The sequence below is a fragment of the Schistocerca serialis genome, chromosome 5 (assembly GCF_023864345.2).
Source record: "Schistocerca serialis cubense isolate TAMUIC-IGC-003099 chromosome 5, iqSchSeri2.2, whole genome shotgun sequence".
In the NCBI taxonomy this organism is placed as follows: Eukaryota; Metazoa; Arthropoda; class Insecta; order Orthoptera; family Acrididae; genus Schistocerca; species Schistocerca serialis.
Genome location: NC_064642.1, coordinates 23,526,446 through 23,552,317, shown reverse-complemented (window position 1 = coordinate 23,552,317; position 25,872 = coordinate 23,526,446). Strand labels below are relative to the sequence as shown.

The window sequence follows — 25,872 nt, the reverse complement described above, 5'->3', positions numbered from 1 at the left end:
ATTTTGCACAGATCATAACTTAATCATAGCTAACACTTTGTTCAAGAATCATAAAAGAAGGTTGTATACATAGAAGAAGCCTGGAAATACTGGAAGGTTTCACATAGATTATACAATGATAAGACAGAGATGTAGGAACCTGGTTTTAAATTGTAAGACATTTCCGGGGTGGGAGGGGGGGGGGGGGATGTGGATTCTGACCACAATCTATTGGTTATGAACTGTAGATTAAAACTGAAGAAACTGCAAAAAGGTGGCAATTTAAGGAGATGGGACACGGATAAACTGACTAAACCAGAGGTTGTACAGAGTTTCAGGGAGAGCATAGGGGAACGATTGACAGGAATGGAGGAAAGAAATACAGCAGAAGAAGGATGGGTAGCTTTGAGGGATGAAGCAGTGAAGGCAACAGAGGATCAAGTAGGTAAAAAGACGAGGGCTAGTAGAAATTCTTGGGTAACAGAAGAAATATTGAATTTAATTGATGAAAGGAGAAAATATAAAAATGAAGCAGGCAAAAGGGAATACAAACGTCTCAAAAATGAGATCGATAGGAAGTGCAAAATGGCTAAGCAGGGTTGGCTAGAGGACAAATGTAAGGATGTAGAGGCTTATCTCACTAGGGGTAAGATAGATACTGCCTACAGGAAAATTAAAGAGACCTTCATAGAAAAGAGAATCTCTTGTATGAATATCAAGAGCTCCGATGGAAACCCAGTTCTCAGCAAAGAGGGGAATGCAGAAAGGTGGAAGGAGCATATAGAGGGTCTATACAAGGGTGATGTACTTGAGGACAATATTATGGAAATGGAAGAGGATGTAGGCGAAGATGAAATGGGAGATATGATACTGCATGGAGAGTTTGATAGAGCACTGAAAGACCTAAGTCGAAAAAAGTCCCCTGGCGTAGACAACATTCCATTAGAACTACTGACAGCCTTGGGAGAGCCAGTCCTGACAAAACTCTACCATCTGCTGAGCAAGATGTATGAGACAGGCGAAATTCCCTCAGACTTCAAGAAGAATATAATAATTCCAATCCCAAAGAAAGCAGGTGTTGACAGATGTGAAAATTAACAAACTATCAGTTTAATAAGTCACGGCTGCAAAATAGCAACGGGAATTCTTTACAGATGAATGGAAAAACTGGTAGAAGCCGACCTCGGGGAGATCAGTTTGGATTCTGTAGAAATATTGAAACACGTGAGACAATACTGACCCTATGACTTATCTTAGAAGATAGATTACAGGAAGGCAAACCTACGTTTCTAGCATTTGTAGACTTAGAGAAAGCTTTTGACAATGTTGACTAGAATACTCTCTTTCGAACTCAGAAGGTGGCAGGGGTAAAATACAGGGAGCAAAAGGCTATTTACAATTTGTACAGAAACCAGAAGGCAGTTATAAGAGTCGAGGGACATGAAAGGGAAGCAGTGGTTGGGAAGGGAGTGAGACAGGGTTGTAGCCTGTCGCCGATGTTATTCAATCTGTATATTGAGCAAGCTGTAAAGGAAACAAAAGAAAAATTTGGAGTAGGTATTAAAGTCCATGGAGAAAAATAAAAACTTTGAGGTTCGCCGATGACATTGTAATTCTGTCAGAGACAGCAAAGGACTTGGAAGAGCAGGTGAACGGAATGGACAGTGTCTTGAAAGGAGGGTATAAGATGAACATCAACAAAAGCGAAACAAGGATAATCGAATGTAGTCGAATTAAGTCGGGTGATGCTGAGGGAATTAGATTAGGAAATGGGACACTTAAAGTAGTAAATGAGTTTTGCCATCTGGGAAGCAAAATAACTGATGATGGTCGAAGTAGAGAGGATATAAAATGTAGAGTGGCAATGGCAAGGAAAGCGTTTCTGAAGAAGAGAAATTTGTTAACATCGAGTATAGATTTAAGTGTCAGGAAATCGTTTCTGAAAGTATTTGTATGAAGTGTAGCCATGTATGGAAGTGAAGCATGGATGATAAATAGTTTAGACAAGAAAAGAATAGAATTTTTTGAAATGTGGTGCTACAGAAGAATGCTGAGGATTAGGTGGGTAGATCACATAACTAATGAGGAGGTATTGACTAGAATTGGGGAGAAGAGAAATTTGTGGCATAACTTGACTAGAAGAAAGGATCAGTTGTTAGGACATGTTCTGAGGCATCAAGGAATCACCAATTTAGTATTGGAGGGCAGCATGGAGGGTAAAAATCGTAGAGGGAGACCAAGAGATGAATACACTAAGCAGATTCACAAGGATATAGGTTCCAGTAAGAACTGGGAGATGAAGAAGCTCGCACAGGATAGAGTAGCATGGAGAGCTGAATCAAATCAGTCTCTGGACTGAAGACCACAACAACAGCTTAGTTGTAGTAGAAAAGGTCAAAGTATGTAAATTCATCATAGTGTGCTATCAAAGTGGCTCATAAATCTTGTCATACCAAATGATGGCTATACTTTATTGCTTTGTATCTACTGAAAGAGTAATTTTCTGAAGCTAATACTTTAGTTATCTGCAGCCTGCCAGCATGTCATAAAACTCTGCAAGAGGCACCCATACTGTTCAAATAATAACTGAGTTGGCTGACTCTGAGCACTATGGGACTTAACTTCTAAGGTCATCAATAACTGAGTTACTGAAGTTCAAAGTGTGCTAAAAAATTTAATCAGTCAATTTTGGCTCACTTTCAAAAGGTAATATCTCAAAAGGGATCACTCAAATCTGAAAAGAGCTCACCTTGCTTGATCAGAAAAAGTTGTTTATATTTTGGAGACTTTGCATTTAAGAACAAATAAACTTATGTTTTCATTATATTACATTTCTCAACATTGTGGCTTAAATGAATAGCCTAAATGATCAACTTTGATTTACCATTACTCAGGATCTAAGAGACCTGTCATGATGAAACTTTGTGAACCTATTCAACTTTTTGGCTACAATATCTTAGCTGTAAAACAAAAGGTCAAACTATGGTAAATTCATCATAGTGTGCTATCAAAGTGGCCTATAAATCTTGTTGTGCCAAATAAATCTACATTTATATTACATTAAATGATATATCTGCCAGTCATACTCTTTATGGTTCCCAAGCCAAATACTTCAGTTATTATTAACTCATTTGCTGAAATTTGTTACTAATAGCAATTACTGTTGATTCTATCAAGCTATAATGTCAGCCCATTCTTGTTGCTGATGGAGCTGGAATGACAGAAATAATGTGAAGGTTTGGAATCCAACAAGCATCCTCCCTAGCTGGCCAATAGAATGAATGTGCAGGTCCATTGGGGTGCACGAAACTGACCAAAACACCAGAAACTTCAGACACATTACCAATCGACCATTTTCCATCATATATACAGGCAAAGTATTGGGCCGGCTGTAAGGCTGTAATATTTCTAAATGGAACTGTTGCTTGACTTTGGTCAACATTTGCCACAAAAGAATTTGTATCATTGGACACTCTTCTAATACAAACTTGCTTTTCATTTAATGGCACAAAATGGTGATTCTCTCTTGTTCCTGATACTGTGCAGCCATTTTTGAACCTTGCTCCCTGCTCAGTTTTTAATGTTTCAATTTCTTCTTTTGAAACAAAGTGAATTGGATTCCTCTGACATTCTTTCTACAGTATTTAAACAAATCAGTTGGTGTCAAAATCTGGTCCTTAGTTGGTCTTTGAAGGCTTGCTCTTGCTGCCAGGCACTTCACAGTTCCTCCAATTCCATCACATGGAGATTTTAAATGGCTTGCAGTAAAAAGTTCCATTCAGCTGAGATTCCGAAGTCATTTTGATGGTGGCAGAGATTCAGAAAATTTTTGAAGTTTCTGAACTGCGCTACTGACCCACCACTGAAGTATTAAATGTGTGTGATTTTTCCAAGGAGACACTTCAGATCTTCTATTAATTTCACTATAAAAGCATGTACAGCGATTGCATCATGTTTCAGGCTGCCGCTTATTATACAGTAGCTGATGCTGCTGATGTCCAAGTTATTTCTGAAGTACAACAAGTGGGTGTAAAGTTGCTTGGCTGTTATTCCAGTGAAAACTTTGAGCTACATCCTGGACAATGAAGGAATAATTTTCAGCAAAGTCCATTAATATGATCAGTTCAGTTGGCTTATAGCTTTCTTTTATGCATTTTAAGTGCTTGCTCTGGTATTTTGCAACATAATGAGGAGTGGAAAGTTTGTCAATTTTTGAAATCAGATCTTCAATAAAATCCTCGGTGGTCATCTGCTTGGTTTCTAATGTATCTCTATCAGTGTGCACCCACTGTTTGAACTCAATGGTAACATTTGGACCACTGTCTTCAAAACTACTTTCTAAAAACTGTTGCAGTAGTTCTTTTCCCGGACAGATTTCACAGTGATGAAGCATGCAATCTTTGGATTCCAAATCACACACTGTTTTAGCAATCAGGCTCTTATAATCTTATTTAATTGAAGTGCTTGCAAGCATCACTTTCACATTTAGGTGTAAAGTGCAAACACAGACTGAGTGGGTTCCTGCAGCACCCACAGTGATGCACCATTTTGGCCTCAATTCGCAAAATTTGGAAAATCCGATTTCAGGCCCATGCTAAAATCGATATGCAGCAAACATTTCTTTCAAATTATTCAGAAGAAGGTATTTTTGCATCAAAACTTTCTTTCCTTCTATTCTAATTGATACACAGTCTTTTTTACTTGGGCAAATTCAGTTAAATTCTTCATTCTGAAAAAAATGTTACCACTCTTTCTTTTACAGCATCTGAACTCTTCTTGCCACATTTGTTCTTTGGCAGAGCTAATACACCATTTTCTGCTTGGAATTTCCTAACTGCTTTTACCATCGTCTCTGAAACACCAATCTCTTGCACTGTCTCTTTTATAGTCTAGCTTTGTGGTACTAATGTCAGTATTTGCAATTTTTCATGCTGCCTTGACAATTGCAACTTCTCTTTCAATTCTTTAAACAGCTGCTTATAATCTTCACAATCAGGACATGTCTTGCTTGTACTAGGTGTTTGAAGATCTTTTGGTGCGAATCCTCCAGCAGCAGCAATGTTATTCACAATTGCCTCTTGAGCTTCACTTATTTTTTGTTTTGTGTAACCTTTCACATCCCTTTCTGATATTCTATGAAATTTTAGAGGGGAGACCCCAAAAGCAGTTAGACTTGAACTGATAGATACTTCTGGATATGCTTCATGTTCTGACTGGTTTGAAGTTGACTGTGATTTTTCTGCATCCTTTGCTAAAAATTGTTTTCTGCAAGCTGGACAGATCTTCTGACCAGGTTTCACATTGCTCTTAGTCACGGCTTGCAATTGTTTTGCTGTTTCCACATTGACAATCCATAAACTCTTTTTTAACAGAATGGCTCTTTGCACCAAATGGATTACAACAAGATCTCTGTAGAAAGTCATATTTGTCCACAAGTACTGCTTTGTGATGAAAGCATATTTGTGCATTTTCAGTATAACATATCTCAGTTCTTTGGTTTATTAATTCCTGTTGCTCTACAGAAAATTCTTTTATTGGAATGAAGTCTTGTTGATGTGTGTATGTTTTTAGATTACATTCAGAATTATCTGCAAGGGCAATGACACATGGTACTGAAAAGTTGTTGATATCCATTACACTACAATTAAATTTATTCTTCCAATTGCTGTTTGTTTTAATATTAGATAAAGCAGAAGTGGTGTATATTTCCAACTGTAAAATATTAAACAATCATAGATAACGGGAACTTCCTTGAGAGTACAACAGAAAAAATTAAATAACGTGATAAACATTTCTAAAAGGTCACCCCACCATACTACTCATGAGGCTGTAATTTGGCAGTGCTTCATGAAAGGTCTATATGTACATCCTCTAAAAATTTCATCAACATTGGAGATGGTCGAGTGGGGAGATTGTCCAAATTTAGGCCACTTAACATGGAATGACCCACGTGGATTTACATGAGAGGTTAACAATTGCCAATACCTGGTGCAAATGAATACTGTACCCATTCTACTAGAAGCCGAGGTTATGAAATTGTATTGCATTTTTAATGGTTGCGTTGTCTACAAAACCAGTTTATGCCTTAAACAATATGCAAGTCAAGTAGGCCTGAGTTAACGACCTAGAATTTCTGAAATTTTGGATTCACGGAGACGTGATCCTTTCAGTACTATTGTAGTTATAAGGCAATCAGCCATTTTTAAGGGCTGTACACAAAAAGTGATTTCTTGATGCTATCCTAGTTACCATGATTTACTTTGACTGGTTGTCTGCAAATAATGTCGATTAGAAGTTGTTCCGTAATCATACGAAACCGGTGGTAATTGTGAAAATACGAGCGACAGAATAATCCAAAAAATACATTTACTAACCACATCGTTTTCCAAGTGTAAACCACTCGTATTTATTTTTTTTTTTTTTTTTTTACAAAGTTATTTGCTTAGTTTACTTGTAAACATACGTAGAAGCGCAAAGGATATCCTCCAAGTACTCGGAGAACGTGAATATTTGGATAAAGTAAAGCTTCCTCTAGTAACATGATGTGGAAGTTTAAGTAGGGACGCTACAAAGTTATAGGCATAGTATTTTCTTCAAATTGCTTAGTAGTGTAGGGGTGTATTACTGTAAGACATGTACTCACCGTTTTAATATGTATGCCCCACTGAAGGTCCGACCAGCGTTCCCTCCAAGCACGTAACAGTAATGCCTTCAAACTACTTGTTTTGCTAGTCATTGGCAGGCAGTTTGTATCAGTTTGAGACAGAATTTAAAAGCTACGTTTCTTTCATCACTGAATAATATCTCCCTAGCAGGAAATAAACAAAAAACTTTTCACTAATCACTATCCATGCACTTATACCACCACCGGGACCGCCACTACACTTTACGTTCACAACTTCACAAACATCAACAAACAGCGAACACACGCCGTGTATTGTTGTTACAGTCATGCCAACAGTACACATGAAATTAAATATACTAATTTAATACAAATATTCATATAAATGACGAATCGTTGTAAAATTTCCTTTTAAAGCATAATATATGTTCTTCAGCTCTATAATAACATAAAACTTCTTTCTTTCTGCAGCGAAAACGCAGAACTGTAGATCATCTTGTTTTCTATGGGTGCGTCAGTTGTTAGTAATTGAATCGATATTGTAAATAGCGTCCAACATGTGCGGTTGAAACTGATGACTGATATGTTTGGTTTGTAACCGGTGTGAAGTACAACTTCTGTGTTAGTAAAATGTATTGAACTTCTCAGCTATTCGTGGCTGGCTATAAATATGGTTTGTCGTAATTCATTAACAGAGCCTGTAGAAGTACATTAATTTCGGTAACCTATAGAGATTCACTTAATACTTTCTTTTCAGTTATTCTATTCATTCTTTAAATCCCTTGTGGGGAAAGACGTCGTTGTGGAACTAAAAAACGATCTCAGGTAAAGTATTACTTGCCTTCATACAGTTCATAGCTGATTTACGAATTTTAGTACCAAGTATCATGACCGTCGTTGCCATTGCAGAAATTTCCGCCGTACCTTGTTTGTATCAAAGTATGAACTTTTTCAGTAGCTCGTGATATGCTAGAGTTGTAGCACACAAATACACTGACAACTTATGACCAATGTTCAGTCATTAGATTTTATTGTTTCACATGTATGCCTATTTGTATGCAATAACCTTAGCTTATATGATGTAGATATTGGTAGGAAGTAAAAGATTTTAACCTTTTGGAAAAAAAATTCTCCCCTACTTAAGACTTAATAGTTTCGATAGAAAGGCTGTATCATTAAAAAGTTTTATAGATCTACAAAAGACTTCCACTTCTAATACAAAGTGGGATTCACTACACAGCAATAATTAATATTTTTCATTCCAGTTAGTATTTGTGTATGCCCCTTATTTATAAGCTTAAGGTTGTTATGTTGTTGAGAGTCTTTATTAGTAAAAGTTTTCATTTATTTATCTATTTTTATCCAAGGATCATCTCACAGTGGTATAGGGTTTGTCAAGGTAATACAATGTGCTATCCAGAATTTTCAGGACTGGTGCTGCCATCTGGTGCAAACCCTACCTTTGGACTAATGGTCACCATCACCCTCAAAGTAGTTCCCATCCGCACATACACACCGGTCCCAGTGCTTCTGCCGCTGGTCAAACGTTTTCTGGAAGTCCTGTTCATTGAGGGTGTTTATCACAGCCAGCGATGCTTCTTGGATCCTCTCTAGAGTGTCGAACAAGATGGCCTTTCAACTTGAGTTTAAGTGTTGGGAATAGTGTGAAGTCGCAAGGTGCCAAATCTGGCAAGTACGGTGGATGGGGTACAACCGCCGTGCTGTTTTTTGCCAAAAAGGTCCTGGTAAGCAAGGGCATTTGACAGTGTGCGTTGTGATGCAGCAGCCAGTTGCCTTGACGCCAAAGTTCGGGCCCCCACCGCCGCATGTTTTCACGGAGCTGTCGCAAAACGTCACAGAAGTGCTTGTAATTCACTGTTTGGTTGGGTCGAATGAATTCTTTGTACACAATTTCCTTGGTATCAAAGAAAACAATGATCATGCTCTTCACCTGTCTCGTTTTTTTGGGTCTTGGAGAGCCTGGGCTCTTCCACTGGGACAGTTGTTACTTTGTCTCTGGGTCATAACCCTAAATCCAGCTCTCATCGCCTGTGATAGCCTGTGACAAGAAGGTCGGATGATCAGATGCAATCTGAGAAAGGTCTGTGCACACTTCAACATGCTGTGCCTTCTGACTGGCAGTCAAGATCCTTGGCACAAATGTTGTGGTGACACGATAATGTTCAATTCATCAGTCAACATTCCTTGACATGTCCCATAACCAATACCCAATTCATCCTCAAGGTCTTGAATGATTCAACGTTGATCCGCACAAACCAATTGTTGAAGTTTGACAACGGGCCTTCCAGTGTGAGCATCATCTCTGACGCCTGTATGGCCACTCAAACACATGCGTACGGCTCATGCTCTGTCCCCCAAACACTTGTTAAATCATTGCAAGGGTCTCCATAGCACCTTTCCTGAGATTCGCACAGAATTTGATATACACATGCTGTTCTGTTCGCAGATCCATCGTAAAATGCCACACACCAAACACAGAATATTATGGAAATCACTGTAGACACACAACATGCCCTCCCAGCTGAATGCCACTCTGCACACTGACTTAACAGATATGCAGCTCCACCCACCTAGCGGTGCAAAGATCTACCCCTCCTACTTTCCAGATGGCAGCACCAGTCCCAAAACTTTTGGATTCCACCTCGTACAGTACTTATTGGTATGCCAAAATATACAACACACAGCATACGTACCATGTTTTATGAGGATAGGGCAGGCTTTGATTAAGGAACATCCAGCATTTGCCTGAGTGATCTAGGAAAACCCAAATCTGGATGACCAGACAGAGCAGCTTCATCCTCATGAACAAGAGGGCAGTTTCTTAACAACTGCACTGCCTCATTCAGTAAGTCCGTATTGTATAATGTTCCTTGATTTATGCACAATCTGTTTCAGGTTACTTGCAATATAAAACCGTTTTGTTCCTCATTGTCACACACAGTGAGGACACCCACTGATCATTCCTGGACCATTTCTGATTACTTGCCCCTTGCATCAACTCTAACTCCATTCGTACCATATTCACTATGTGCCACTGTCCACCTGTGTGACTTTTATATCTTGACACGTGATTTCCTTGTGAAAGCAGTAAACCATAAGGACGCACTGAAATGCAACAAGGTGCTGTAGCTATCCCCTTTCATTACTATCCAAAATTTTTGTTTGTTTTTCCTGGGTAAATGTAACTGCATACTGGCTCTTGTTCCATGATTATGTATAGAACTATTAATGAAGCATTTAGTAATACTTTCCCTGATATGCACCACAGATTGGTAGATGTACTCTCTTGGTGCAATGAGGATGAACTTTTTTAAAAAAGCTATTTCCAATGACTATGGTTTCCAATTGTTATCCTAATGGCCCTTTTCTGCAATTTAAAAACCATGTCCATGTTTTGTGTGTTTGATCCCCAGAAAAGAATCTTGTAGCTAAGAACTAATTATATGTAGGCATCATGTGTCACCACAATACATTGGCTATTACAAACAGGTGCTAACACCCTAAGAGCATAACATTCTGATGATATCTTTTCAATAATGTGCATGCCGGACAAAGCACACCAAACAGCTATCTTCTTTGAGTGGAGAGGTTCTTCGTTCCGAATACGTGGGTTGTCCTATGACCAAGGCCAGAGCAGCAATTCTGGGATTTTACAGAACCTGACAAATGAAACCAGGCCTCATCTGACATGAAGTAAAGCAAGGGATCCAAGTAACATTTAGCAGTTGATGTTAAAATCCAGTTACAATAATGAACTCGCTTTTCCTTATCCCCAAATATCTACCCTAGCACGACATTTACATCTTCATATCTTCTAGTACACGATGACACAACGTAAGAGATCCACTGACCTCCTGTGGCAACCCTTAATGACCACGCGAACTCTTATCTATAGTCTCAGGGATCCTTATTATCAGTCACCTATTCCTCTGCACATTGTACACATCTTGAACAGCATTGGTCGACTAATGCAAATGCCCCATTTCTGTAAGAACTCAACAATATAAGTGCCTCACAACAGCTGATGCATGAACACACAGCTGCAATCAGCTTCTCAGTAAAATGCAGTGTAGCCAACTTTCAAGACAGATTGCCACTTCTCAAGCAATTCGATTTGAGAAGAGTAACTAGTATGTGAGGCGTACTGGTGGTGTGTGGGGTACCTGTATGTATAGACCGATGAGCGAAACAATTATGACTGCCTGCTTAATAACATATTGGTGCACCTTTAGAATGATATACAACAGTGATTCTGAATAGCATGAATTTGCAAGTCCTTGGTAAGTTTCCAGGTGTATGTGACGCCAGATGTCTGTGCACATAGCACACAATTCCTTTGAATGATGGTTGGGTGGTTTGAATTTTCAGAGCTGGTGGCCAATATCATCCCCACATGTATTCTGTTGGATTCAAATCAGTCAGATTTTTTGGTGAAAACAGCAATGTGAGTTAACTATCACACTTCAGATACCACTGTAGCACCATTCTGGCCTTGTGACACAAACTGGGCTGCAGGAAGAAACTATCACAGTAGGGAAAACAGCAAGCATAAAGGATCGCAGGAGGTCTACAGTAATGTTCTCACAGTCCACAGCAGCCGTGGTTTCTTCTGTTACTCTCACAGACCTGATTGAAGCTTAGATGAATCTCCCCCATAGCATAATATTGCCATCACTGGCCTGTGTGGGAGCTGCAGTGTATGTTTCAAGCAGCTATATGCCTGTATGATGGCATATCCAGACACAAACATCGACGTAGAGTAACAAAAAGTGTGATTCATCTGACCAGTTGACACATTTCCATTGATACATGGTCCAATCTCAATAATTCCGTGCCTACTGCATTCTTAATTGATGATGTCATTGGATCAAAACGGGAATGCATAGAGGTCATTTGCTGTGGAACCCCATGTTGTGTGTTCTGGAACACTTAGGCCTGCACCAGTGTAGTACTCTGCCATTCAGTTTGCCACACAATTGCCACCTGTCCAGCTTTACATAGTGGGAAAGCCTCTGATCACGTTTTGTGATAATGTGTGGACACCTACTAGCTTGTCGCCAACTCGTGGTTTCACAGTTTTTGGATCACGTTCTGTAGATGCCGACAACAGTAGCATGCAGGTAGCTGATAAGCTTTGCCGTTTCCGAGCTGCTTGTTCCCAGACACCAGGCCATAACAGTGTGCCCTTTGTCACAGTTACTTATGTAAGTGGATTTCCTCATTTACAGCCCAAATTGCTAGACTGATTCCCCATTTATCTTTGCTCCACTTATATACGTTCCTTACTCTGCCATGTGCGTGCCAAGCCACCAGCTGGCATGTAGTCTTTTGATGGCATACAGTGGCTCATCAGTATATAACGACGTACAGTGTGCTTTTTGGTGGAACATTTTGAAATGAAGAATAAGGCAGAAACTAGCTACATCCAGTACAATAAATTATCGTGTAGTCCAGTGGTACACCTGGTACTGAGGGTGTAAGCCCTTTAATTGCTTTTTGGAAGGAATCAAAGGTGGGTAACACTGATAATGAAACAGTGGAAAATCTGGGATGGAATGACAGCAGGATAAATTGGGATATATTCCTACCCATCACATGAAGGAGAGGTTGAAAGCCGACAGGTATGTGTAAAAGTAGACTGTAGAATGTGTGCTTGAATGTTTTTGTGTGTTTCTTCATCTGAGGAAGGACTTAGTCAGCTGAGTAATGTCAAAAAGCCTACTTTTAAATGTAACTGTTGGCTGCTCAATGCATCCTCTATGTGGTGAGTAGCAATCTATCCTGGTTCATATTATTGGCACTGATAATGATTAGAGCTGTGCCACACTAAATATTCCAATAAGTGTCTGTAAAATTATTCTAAATTTTCAGTGATGGTTTTTGCAGTGCATAAAACAAGACCTGATCAATGATGAATTTTCAGAGAAACCTCTGTATCAACTTTTATATAATTCAAACCACCTTACAGTATTGGTGATATTGTTCTCCACCTCTGACATCTCCTATTCTCACTCATTAACGGTGCCAAAAGAGAACAACTGTTTGTAAGCCTTGGTAAGAGCTCAGATTTATGTGACTTTCCTGTTGTGTTGATTTTATGAGATATACATGGGATAAAATTGTATGTTGCTTTACTCTTTGAACAGGTGCTCTCATTGTTTTAGTAAGCCTATTCATGGTGCACAACATATTCTTTGTAGCAGGTGCTACTAGCACTAAATGAGCCTTATTGTGGGGCTATTGCACTTACTAAATGGACAGCTCAGTAACTGCAGCCTGCTGCAAATGGGAGTGTAATGTAGAGCTTGAATATTGTGATGGCTGATGTGATATTGTGTAAATAGGATAAAAATAGAAGGAAGTGCATGATTGAAACAGGTAATGCTCTTCCATGCACAGCAGGCTAAACAAAGATAATTCTCTAGAACCACAGACTTAATGTTATGATATCATCCATTTGAAATATATTTTATATGTACGCCTAACATGATTGCTGCTCAAGACTTTAGTTGCTAATTAGAAAAATACAGACATTTTTGTTATCATTAAACATTTGCTGGCAATATTTTTTTATGACTGCTTGTTTCAGCATTTGTGGTACACTTCATTCTGTGGACCAGTATCTGAACATAAAGTTAACTGACATCACTGTTACTGATCCTGACAAATATCCACACATGGTAGGTTCATATTCTTCTTGCATCTTTTATATGAATCTTATTCTACATGTTTTTGATTAATTACATTGGCAAGAAAAGAAAGTTAGTACAAAAACAAAGAAATACCATTTGTCTGTCATAGAACTGTAAATCATATCATTCATCATCACTTAATGCTATGTCTCATGAATCCTGGGGGCAGAGAGGCAGAGAATTAGTGCCAGCCATAATTTGTATTATAAGGTGTAAGATGCATTGAAACACTGTTTTAAGCTTTAATTACTCATATCCTGTACATTCAGCGCACAGGCACACATTTATCACCTTTCTTGTCTATTAATGTCCAGTTGCATCCAAGTGCAGCAGCCCATGTGTGTGCAGTATCATACTGACATGGAGGCTATGAATAGTGTCCTTCACTGGGGTAACAATTTTATATGATTGTTTACTAAAATACTCTCATGTGCATGCCCATAGAGCACATTTTAATCTCTCTTCCAGACTCCATATGTACTCATTCACTGTTACGAACACTCCTTAACCATTCCTTGCTGTTGTTCCCATCATTACTGTCTTCTCAAATGAGACCTTGTCCCAGGCAGCCAGTTACTTCAATCCAATAACTTTTGTACATGCAGTGTTAAAGCAGAACGACCACCATCTCCATCTGTTAGCTTCCGTGTTTATTCCTCCTAGCTGCACGGTTGAAAATGTCCATCAACAAATGGTCAAAGACTGAAACTTCGGTTGTGAACCATAACCGAGTATTCCTTTCGTTACTGTTACAGGGAAGTAGATGCTTGCTGTACTCTTCTATTATTGAATACTATGCCCTTATAGCTTTCATATACATTTTAGAGAACAGTGTGTTTGCAGTATACATTGGAATCGCAATACATGTTGGATATGAACCTTTGAAAACTCACTTCTCTCCTTTGAATATTACCCTTTGTGCCACTTGTATTCTCACTCTTTATTTCTTTAACTATACTGTGCAGACTACATTGTTCTTGTCATTAATGTACTTTTCATCATGACAAGTGTTTGGGTAATACACTTCCATTCTTGCCTCAAATCTCATGAGTTTTTTGTAATCCTCTTCATTGTGTCAGTGGTGTCTACAGCCAGCATTTCGTCTCTGCTTTCAAACCATGGATTTTAAAAGATGTCATCTTCCTTTCTTCATTGTTCCTTGCAGTTTTCTTCTCTCTCTTACCTCCTTCCCTTCCCCCAACTGCCCCACACATCTCTCAATTGATTGCTATTTAACTTTCATATATCTATGTAGCCTCCTCTGTCTTCACTCTATTCCATCTTTCACAATCTTTTTGATAGCTCTTAAACTGGATTTTATGTTGTAATCTTGTACGATATAGTATGAGTAAATTCATCAGGATTTTGTTGCAATAAGATCACATTTTAAAAGCAATTTTGTTTGCTTCCAGTTGTCTGTCAAGAATTGCTTCATTCGTGGTTCTGTTGTTCGGTACGTGCAACTCCCAGCAGATGAAGTTGATACACAGTTGCTGCAGGATGCAGCAAGGAAAGAAGCTGCTGCACAAGCTCGTTAAAAATAACCTAATTTGATAATATAAGACAATAAATGCTTGTGAAATATGTCATTTAATAAAAGGACTTATTTTTTTAATCTTTGGAAATTGCATTGTGCTTATTGAACTGTACATGAGTAAAGTCAGGAATTACCGTATTTGTTACCCTGAGTAATTGTTTCATTGAGCTCATTGTTACCGTTGTGATTTTATTATGTAAGTAGTTCACTAGAAAGAAACTAATAAGCTCTCTTTTCTTAACTATTCTTTTATCCTAACAATATGATCTCTCTAGCCACCAGATTTTATAAGTTTGGAAGTTCAATAATTGATGTTTGGTTTTTCATATCGCACAATGAAATTATAGTTTAGAGCTTTTTCTAACGTAAGACCAGAGTTTTGTCATGCTGCAAATGAAGTATCGCTCAAAGAGGCATATTTGTAAGGAGAACAGCACTAAAATACAGAAAAGAGAAAACCACCTGGAATACGTTGTAGATACCTCTTATGTGAGAGGACTCATTTATTACAATCAGTTAGTAATAAGAAGTCTCATTTCAAGACTGTGTAACCATGTGCTGTTATTTGGAGGGTTCTTGTACTTGTTGTCCCTGTGACTCCATAACCTCTCTTTGTAATGAGGAGACACTTATTTATACTGTTTGTTTTGGCATTCGTAGTCTCTATTCAGTAAACATCAGGTGTTCAGGCCCTGGAGCATTGTAGTGTCCTCCTAAAGCATGGGAAGGTTTAATTTGTTATTGTAGTGTTACTCTTGCCAGCTTTAAGGGGGGAAAAAATCATGAACCAGTTGGTCAACAAGGACCTTGCCTGGATTTTAGAATGCTGACGGCTTTCTAGCCCCTTTCAGCGTGGATTCAGAAGATATCCTTCAACCATGGATATCTAACTCTGTTGAGTTGACAATACAACAAACTGTCCTGCAGAGGAATCGCCTAATAGTAAACTTTTTTTGACTTGGAGACGGGTTATGATACTACTTGGGAACATGACATCCTCAGACAGTTCCAGATGTTGAGTTTTGTAGGATATATGCATTTATTTGTTTATATATTTTTTCCCTTTACTCTAATTACTTTTGATATAGAATAGGTGACATCCAGTCAGTCAGTTTTTATACAATAGGCAACAAATCTCAAGCACTTCACAAATTACATGTGCCTCCTGGATGGTACTCAGGAAGAGCAATCTGATTGCCCAAGTTCTGGTTTGGTACATGCTTCAGCAACCGCTGTTTGGTATTATGGTGGAACCTTGTGCAGTATAGAGTGCAAAGATCTTGACCTAACTGCTGGGATTGCAGGAATGATTCAGATGTTGCGGCAAAAAAGAAAACTCCATGCCAATGGGGTGGACGGTTGGTGAAGTGAAAGAGTTATTAATGGGCAATGTCTGGTTCACCTACCACATCTCAGTAGCTTCCCTAGATACCAGGATTAGTGTCTGGATTGACCTTCACTAGCAGCTTGCTGGACTTGAGGGCATCTTGCTAATCATCACAGCATTACTCATGACTGTTTTGATGGGTTGCCAGATAGTAACGAAACACAATCCAACGAGAGTGATGTGAGTTCAATCCTGAACACAGCAATGTCATTTGGTGTGATCCTGAATACCCAGTCTGTTGATGGTCAGCAGTTTGGCCACACCACACAGGTGTGTAAGGGCTAGCAATGTGAGGCAAAACAGCCCATGAATCAGTACATCATGTTCATTCCTTTCATGCTGTATTAAGTATGAAAAAAGTCAACTTGTCTGGCATCCCAAAGTGTTGATCATAGGGAAAATAAAAAAGCTAGTAAAATACATCAGTCACGTGTTTTTGCGACATAATTAGCTGCAGTAGGGAAGACACCAAAGTTACTACAGTGACAGAAATAAAAGATATGTCACAGGAAGAGAACTCACACTTGCAATCAGAATGCAGTTGGGAACCCTCCCTGCAACATATCCTTCATTCACATAACCCCCTATGGCACTAATCTTCACTAGTTCCTGTCGTCCTGCCCTTCCCTGATCCCACTCCGGCCTCCACGTGCCTTCTTTTCTCCCTATGCATCAGCATAGTCGTCTTCTTTCCTCTCCTCTTGTCTTCTCTCCCCTCCCCTCCCCTCCCCCAAGCACGGACTCCCAGTGCTGGACTTGACAGCCCACCACACTCACTGTCATGCACTTGCACACTCCCATTGGCAGGACTACAAAAATTTTCCTCGACTTTGCGATACCTCCCCCTCCCTGCGCCACACCTCTCCTGTACACCACTATCCACCTGAGATGAGATCACTACTCACTGCAGTTGGGCCTCAGTGCCTGGAGATGACAGTGACCTTGACTGTGGGAGCTGAGAATGTATGAATTATTTGTGCGTCTTTTTCTAAATCTGGTGAAGTAGTTTGTCTGATGCTTTTAAATGTGCCTGTCTGCCACCCAACTCCTACTCTGTGTGACGAGTAGCAATCTATCCTAATTCATATTGTTGTTAAGTGAGAAACACCTGTGTACCAGTATGGGGCATAGTAGGGGGTTCTCTTGATTGGTATAGTTTTCCTTGGCTGTATGCTCTAGATCCATACACCAAGCCAATTTTCATGCACTTTGCAAGCACTGAAAGAAATGAGACATATTTGGGCTGTAATACTCCGAAATCAGTGCTCGTTACTTAGTGATGATGTTTCAAATTTTTGCTCTTCATCCAGCAACCACACAACAGCTCCACCTAACACTGAGAGTGTGGACAGTCAAACAGAAAATGCTGTTTTAAATTTTCTGCTGAGAAAGCTACATTCCTTCTTGACAATTCAAATCATATTTTTAATGTTTCAGAATTTGGAATCAGGGACCCATTTTAAAGATCTGGAAAGCTTTATTTTTGGTTACAAGCTTACCTGATTGTTGCATCCAAGTGGACTGAAAGCAGTTTTAAACACATTGCGAAGTACTCGCCCACTTACCAACCTCTTGTAATTCTTTGTATCTGTAAGACTGAAGCTATCAGTGAGTTGCTGGAAAAAATACGATATTAACTTTATCATCATCATAATATCATCATCTCCTCCTCCTCCTCCTCCTCCTCCTCCTCCTCCTCCTCCTCCTCCCTCTTCTAGTCATCAGTCTTCCCACTGGTTTTATGTGGCCCACCAAAAATTCCTCTCCTGCACCAAGGTCTTAATTTCAGAGTAGCACTTGCACCCTACGATCTCAATTATTTGTGTGACATACTCCAATTACTGTCTTTCCGTGCAGTTTTTACATTCTGTGGGAACCACCTCATTCCTTATCTTATGAGCCCACCTATCAACAGTCTTCTATAGCACCATAACTCCAACATTGGTCTGTTTTGTTCTGGTTTTCCCACCCTTTATGATTCAAACCATACAATGCTATCTTTACCTGTGCTAGTCTACCTTTTATGTCCTTGCTTAGCCCATCATAAGTTTATTCTTATACCAGATAGTAAAATTCCCTAACTTTCTCTACTTCACGAGCACCAGTTTTGATAAGTTATTTGCTATTCTCATTTCTGCTACTTCGTATTACTTTTGTCTTTTGTGGTTTACTCTATCCATGTTCTGTACTCGTTAGACTTCATTCCATGCTACAGATCCTGTAATTCTTTGTCACTTTCAATGAGGATGGCAGTGTCGTCAGCGAATCTGATCATTGCTTTCCTTTCACCTTGAATTTTAATCCCGCTCTTAAACCTTCCTTTTATTTCTGTTGTAGCCACTACGTAGCTCCATTCTATTAATGATATACTCGTTCCTATTCTTAATGTTCAACTTTATTCTGAAGCAATGAGCCAGGCATTAACATGGAACATCTAAGACAAAGCAAACAAAAAGCAAAGAGTAAATGATTATGTGCACACTAGAGTCTTTGCCGCTGCCCCTGTACTGTGCACACGCAACTATTCGTCTGCGTGCTACCACACAGCCCCCTCCCTGAAGTGCAGAGCTCCAGGAATGTGCGGAAACTTGTACCGGACCTTTCGCCCGGCTCTTGTGCGAATTTCCAGCTGTACTTCCTCCATCATCGTATCCTCTCTCGGCTCGCTGTTGCACCCTGCAGGGGGCCCTCGTCTTGCTGCAGGCCCGCCTCCTCTTCTTGTCTTACATCTTCTAGCAGTAAGTGAGCCGGATTCACCCGGTCTATTGACACAGTAACACTTATCGCGAACTAGGATAGTCATGCATGGCCTGGTCCGTACGGTGTAGTACTTTATAAGGTCCCGTATATGGCGGCTGCAGTGGAGTTCTGACTGCGTCGGTTTGCAACATTACATGTGAGCAATTGCTCAATTCTCGATGTACTAATGACGGCCTAACGCCATGCCGTGTCACTGGTTGTGGCCTAAGCTCAGCCAGTTGGGCCCTTACTCTCATTAACAAGTATGGTAGGTCCGTCTCGCTTGTAGTCTTCTGAAAAAACTCTCCGGGTAGGCGTAAGGTTTCCCCATATACTAATTACGCAGTAGATGCTCCGAGGTCAGGTTTGAAAACAGTGCATAAGCCTAGTAACACTAGTGGCAAAGCTGCTGACCAATTGTCGCCATGGCACATTAACGCGGCGTTAAGTGTTCGGTGCCACCGCTTTACCATGCTATTGTTTTCCGGATGATAACTTGTGGTACGGTGACGGCAGAACCCGCACATGTTTGCCAGCTCCAGGAACAAGGAGGATTCGAACTGATGTCCTTGGTCTGTTGTGACATGTACCGGACATCCGAACCGTGCTATCCACGTCATCAAGAACGCCCGACTGACTGTCTCTGCTGATATGTCGGAAATGGGGATTGCTTCTGCCCACCTCGTAAATCTGTCAATTGCTGTCAATAGATACCGATAGCCTTCGGACATTGGCAATGGTCCAACAATGTCCAGATGCACATGTTCGAAATGACCAGTTGGCCCGTCAACTTTACCCACTGGCTTCTTCACATGGCGTCCCACTTTACATCGCTGACAATCCAGACACGTCTGCACCCATCTCCGACAGTCTCCCTTAATTCCTGGCCACACAAAACGCTATCATTAATTTTACACTCGCTCGGGGTCCCAGATGAGCCAAACCATGTAACCCTTCGAATACTTCCCGGCGCAAACTCTCCAGCAGAAAAGGTCTAGGCCGTTCCTGTGAGGTATCGCACCATAACTGTATTGTCTCACCTTCCGGACACAGTTTTTTTAACTTCAACCTGGTGGGCGTGCTCTGCCGAAAAACTTGCAGTTGTGCATCATCCTTCTGCTCTCTCGCCATTTTAGCATAGTTCACTGAATACTTTATTGCCGCAACTCGTGAGAAGTAATCTGCCACCATATTCTCTGTCCCATTAAAATGTCGTAAATCAGTAGTGAACTGGGCTTATATATTCCAGTTGCCTGAATTGTTTAGGTGACAAAGTGTCTGTATGTTTGCAGAATGCGAAAGTGAGCGGTTTGTGATCTGTAAACAGTGTAAATGGTCTAACTTCCACGTAAGGCTGGAAATACCGTATGGCTTCGTAAGCAGCCAACAGCTCTCTATCATACACACTCCAATTCCACTGTGGGTCTGTGAGTTTCTTGGAGAAGAATCCTAGAGGCTGCCAGTGACCAGCAGTCCACGGATGCAATGCTGCCCCAATCGCCACCTGACTTGCGTCAACAACAATAGATAGCTTCGCATCTTTCTCTGGGTGAGCTAGTAAAACCACTTGCTTTAGGCTTTCCTGGATCCGCTCGAACGCGTGCTGCATGCTTGCTGTCCATTGTAGCTTCTGATTTTTCCCGGTGTTCGCGCCCTCCAAAGCCTCTGTGAGTGGTGCTTGTAAAGCCACAGCTCCTGGCAGATGTCTGCGGTAAAAACTTAAAACACCTAGGAACCTCCGCAACTGTTGCAGATCTAACGGGCGAGGCATCTGCTGTATAACCTTGGCCCTCTCTTCCAAAGTACGGATGCCAGCTGCTGAGACTGTGTGACCCAGGTAAGCCACCCGATCTTTACGCAAACTGCATTTGGTGCCATTTACCACTACGCCATAAGTACGCAGCCTCTGGAAAACTGTCCTGAGGTGCTCTTTGTGGAGGGCTGCTGTCGCTGAGAACACCAGTATATCGTCTAAATAGGCGAAAGTGAAATCTAGCCCTCGCAGCACCTCATCAATGAAATGTTGCCATGTGTATGCAGCGTTTTTTAAACCAAATGGCATGCGTAAAAACTCGAAAAAACCGAAAGGTATAGTGACTGCTATTTTCGGTATGTCACTGTCAGCCACCGGTATTTGGTGGTATGCTTTTTTACAATCGACTACACTGAAACATTCAGCTCCAGCCAATTTATTTGTAAAGTCGCGAATGTGGGGAACCGGATACCGCTCAGGTATTGTACGGGCACTCAACAACCTATAATCACCACAAGGTCTCCAACTTCTGTCTTTCTTCCGCACTAAATGTAAAGGCGAGTCCCATGCACTATCAGACCTTTGTATCACTCCCATTTCCAACATCTCTTGGAACTCAGCTTTTGTGTCTGCAAATCTGTCTGGGGCCAACCTTCTCGGTCTGAGGGAGACTGGAGGCCCGGGCACGGTGTTTATGTGGTGAACTGTATGACTGGCCACCCTGGCTATCAGCTGCGCTGACGGTTCTCTAAGTCGGCATACTTCTGTCACTCCAACCGAACTGTGTACCTTCTCTGTGATTATTCCTACATGACCATGCACCACTTCTTTGCCCCTTCTAAGCTGCGATAACCGAATGTCCACCACAATACCGAATGCATATAGAAAATCTGCTCCTAATATGCACTCTGCCACATCTGCAATGAAAAAAGTCCAATGACAAATAATACTAGGTCCTAAATTCACTCCTTTGACACAACTGCCGTACGTCATTATGGACTCTTTATTTGCAGCCTTGAGGCAAAACGATGTGCTGTCACTGAGGGAAGTACAGTTCCCCTTTGGCCACGTGCTGACATCAGATCCTGTGTCTATCAAATAATAACACGAAGCTGTCACATCCTGAACATAAAGTCACCGAGATACCGTTAATAAAGAAACATCTGTACTTACAGTCTCCATGTTATTTATGTGGCAAGCGTGACTGCACGGTAGAATGCACTTTGAGCCTCGCTCCCCAAATCGTTGATGATACCAACACAACTGCTCCTTCCCAGCATCTCCACTGCCCTTATGTGTCGTCAGGACCTCCAAACCGGTAGCTCTCAACGCCTTCATATGCCTCTGCAGCCCGTCTAGTCGCTCCTTGAGATTTTGAAGCTGTGTACCAGTAGCAGCTTATTAATCGCCGCCGCTTCATATTCTTCTGTCGTCGCCTCCACCTTTGCTATGCTGAGAGAATTTGTTGGTTCAACCGTCGCATGAACCCTGTCGGCGAGTTGGAGTAGTGCTTGTATATCGTATCCGTCATTCGCTGCCACAGCTGCTCTTACTGCAGACGGAAGCTGTACTGCCCAAACAGAATGAAGTGAGTGTCCGAAAATTCATTTTCCGTCACGATTCCACGCAAATGCCTCCAATATTCGGAGGGAGTTCTGTCACCTCTACGTTCGCCTCACAATAGCTGGCAGATTCTTTGATCTAGCGGTTTAGCAAGCCGGCTTATTAAAAAGCCCTTCAATGTTGTATACTGCTGCGTTTCCAGTGGCCGTCTAATTATCTCTTCAACCAATATCGCTGCCCTGGTATCCATACTGTTTGCCACTATCATGAACTTTTCCCGGTCATCAGTTACCCGATTATGCATGAATGCCAGTTCTAACATGGAGAACCAAAGTACCGGTTTATCGGCCAGGAATGGCGGCGGGCGTTCTTTCATGCGTTGTCCCAGCGAATCCTCCTCTCGTATGTGTGTTCCAGCCGTGGATTTTGTCCTGGTAATATCACTGTCCCACTCCACTGAATCCATTCTGTGGTGTCGAATGTCGTTCCATAACTCCCGAACCTGACCGCACAGAAGACTGTGCTCACCTGTTCAGTGGGACTTCTATGCCGGGTGAGCGTGAAAGAACGATCACTGTCAACACTGTATGACATTCATCTCTGATTAATAATTACAAAGTTTTGTTCTGAAAGAGAAAATAGTCAACTCTGCTCTTTACGAGAAATGTAATCCTTGGATGTATCCGAGGGGAAAGAAGAAAGACCGTGAGTAGGAGCTAGTGCCGGCGTCGGATATAGGCTGGTTTCTGTGTCTGTATCCCCACATTGTGTGTTAGAGCCGTATGCTCCCCCACTGTATCTTCTTGGCTGAAGTGTTCTACACGTATTTCTTCTTAGACATATGTGTCGAAATCTTTTTTGCTGTTTTATAGTTGTGAATTTTCCATGTCTTTCACCATTTTTCATCCAAATTTTGCTTCATTGGATACTTGAACGTATTCCAATGTCTCGGAATAAATCCGTTGTCGTGTAATGTTTGGTTGTTAGGGCAACACGTAGCAACTTCTTCTCTAGTTTTTGACTTAAAATTCCCATTTTCTCGGGTCCCTTCACACAGGTCGGCACGTTCTAATGTTTATGATGGTGGTTTAAAGTGTGAAGTAGAAACTTCCCACTTCTTTTATACGAGATGACTTACTTGACATTCGCGCCGATCTTCTTAGCTGGCTGCTGGAAAACTCTCTTGACTTCGTTTCTGCAGAATGATGCTAGGTACGGGTATATTTAAGCCTCTCTCTACTTGTGAAATAAGTAATTCGCGAACTTTACATTTCGTTAACCAACGGTATATTTGAACTCACTTTCCACATACATATATGACTTCCAGTAAGTCACTCGCTCCGTCCAACGTCAGAAACAAATTTAATTACACTTATAAAAGAGCTGGCTTAATAACCATGGCTCTATTTCACATGAATCATAAAATAGGTCTTGTCTCTACCAAGGGTTTATTAATTCTCATTAAGAGTACTTTTTTCAATTGTTCTTGTTTCACATAACAATAGTCAGTGACATAATACGCACAGAGTTGCATATAAACTCCGTGGTTCTTCCTTACACACACACTAATACATCTATGGATTGTCCAACAGGTACTTGTCGGTGCCATTCGACTGCCACATCTACCTTCTTCCCGTGACTGATTTTAACCCTTAACTACAGTCGTGCGGTCCCTGGGACCGCGCTACTTTTCACACCCCTGTTTCTAGGAACGCTATTGACCTTGAAGAGCTGGGTGGCCCAGTAGTTTCCTTATTCTGTCTGCTGTTTGTTGCCACGGCAGTTATTGTTGCAATTGCTGTGTTTGCTTTTGTTTTGTTGAAACTTGAAACGACGTCCACGGGACCGGACGAATGTCTTAGTTTAAGTCAGTGACTGGCTGAACATTTTTCCTTTTCGTTGTGGTTGTTTTGTTCTTTGCATCTGTCAGTGACAATAACTTTGGAACTATGTCAGGTAACCCTGGTCCTTCGTTTGTGAGAACAGACGATTCAAATTTTGAAGAAAAACTTTCAAGAATTATTGATGAAGTGGGGAGCGACATATCCGATTTTGACTTTTCTTATGTGAAGGATGGTGATATTATACATAGTGAACATGATTCGGAATCCAGTGTGTCTGGCGAGAGTGAAAGTGACGAGGAAAGGTATGAAGGAGAATCAGATAGTGATGAAGAAGAGGAACGTGCTGGGAAATACTTCTATGGCAGAAATAGGTCCAAGTGGTCGGCAGTACAACCAAACAGGCATGTCAGAATTCCAACTCATAATATATTGAAGATACCAGCACTTCGACACAAATTCAGAGGACAATCACAGATCGACCCACTGACTGCTTGGAGCTATATTTTCAGTGATGATATGCTGAACGAAATACTCACAGGGACAAATGAGAAACTTGAAAAAATTCATGGAAAATACACGAATACGGAGAAAATAGAAGTCAGACCTTGTACAATGACTGAAATGAAGAGTTACATTGGCCTTCTTATATACACTGCAGTATTCAAATCGAATAACGAAGACATACGTTCTCTCTTTTGTACTGATGGGACTGGCCGTGATATTTTCAGTATCAATATGTCATCAGCAAGATTTTCTGTAATTCTCAACTGCCTGAGATTTGACAACCCTGATGACAGGGAGTTACGTAAGGTTTCTGATCCAGCAGCTGGTACAACAAACATTCTACATAAATTCAACGAAAATTCGCAGCGATCCTATATTCTTGGGGCTCATGCTACAGTTGATGAAATGATAATCGGTTTCAGAGGACGCTGTAAATTCAAAACGTATATTCCATCTGAACCGGCGAAGTGCGGCCAGAAGCTTCAGTGCTTCGCCAACTCCAGGACTAACTACATCTTCAACACCTATCTCTGCTGTGAAAAAGGTCCTGATGGAGCAGGACTTTCCCCAGACGAGAAGGAATACGCCGTTCCCACTCAGGCTGTCCTCAGATTGTGCAAGCCAATAGCACATACTAACCAAATCATTACTGCTGATAACTGGTGTGTGTCAATAGAACTTGCAGGCGTGCTACGGAAAAATGGTTTGAACACAGTGGGAACAATGCGGAAGAACCGAAAGGAAATTCCGGCATCTTTTTGCCTTACCGTAGACGTGAAGTTGGAACAACGCTGTATGGATTTACCAAACACATCACGCTGATTTCGCATGTGCCTAAGAAAGGAAGAGCAGTAATTCTTATATCAACAATGCATCACTCCATAGAAGATGATGTGGACAGTAAAAAACCTGTACCAATAGCCCACTATAAAAACACAAAGGGTGGTGTTGATACTGTAGACGAAAAGTGTGCCATATACTGTTCAAGTCGCCGCACACAACGCTGGACCATGGCTGTGTTTTTTCGTATTCTTGACATGAGTGTTGTCAATGCATATATTGTTCATCAGTCATTCAAGGAAAGAATTGTGCTTACCAGGATGAACTTCATGAAAACCCTAGCAAAAGAACTGATCGAACCTTCACTGCGTGAAAGGATAATGAATAAACGCCTCCCACGAGAATTGAGATTTTCTATCGGTCGAGTTCTAGGAACTGAAGTACATCTCCA

General features: G+C 40.9%; 3 protein-coding genes across 3 annotated transcripts in view; 2 read left to right on the top strand and 1 right to left on the bottom strand.

Annotated features, from left to right (window-relative positions):
• LOC126480818 (mediator of RNA polymerase II transcription subunit 24) overlaps nucleotides 1-6,913 on the bottom strand; it is a 147,693-nt gene extending 140,780 nt beyond the window's left edge. Inside the window, exon 1 of the mRNA XM_050104154.1 lies at nucleotides 6,623-6,913. Within this exon, the coding sequence (XP_049960111.1) occupies nucleotides 6,623-6,715 (93 nt within the window). The 5' untranslated portion in view covers nucleotides 6,716-6,913. The remainder of the gene's footprint in view (nucleotides 1-6,622) is intronic.
• Nucleotides 6,914-7,117: 204 nt separating this feature from the next.
• Nucleotides 7,118-14,939, top strand: LOC126480819 (U6 snRNA-associated Sm-like protein LSm2). The gene is made up of 4 exons (XM_050104155.1): nucleotides 7,118-7,274; nucleotides 7,359-7,426; nucleotides 13,212-13,302; nucleotides 14,727-14,939. Exons 1-4 carry the CDS (start codon nucleotides 7,272-7,274, stop codon nucleotides 14,850-14,852), a joined length of 288 nt encoding a protein of 95 aa, XP_049960112.1. The 5' UTR covers nucleotides 7,118-7,271; the 3' UTR covers nucleotides 14,853-14,939.
• Nucleotides 14,940-24,242: 9,303 nt separating this feature from the next.
• LOC126481717 (piggyBac transposable element-derived protein 4-like) lies at nucleotides 24,243-25,463 on the top strand. Its single transcript, XM_050105669.1, has one exon. The coding sequence runs from the start codon at nucleotides 24,243-24,245 to the stop codon at nucleotides 25,461-25,463; it is 1,221 nt and encodes a 406-aa protein (XP_049961626.1).
• The last annotated feature ends 409 nt before the right edge of the window (nucleotides 25,464-25,872 follow it).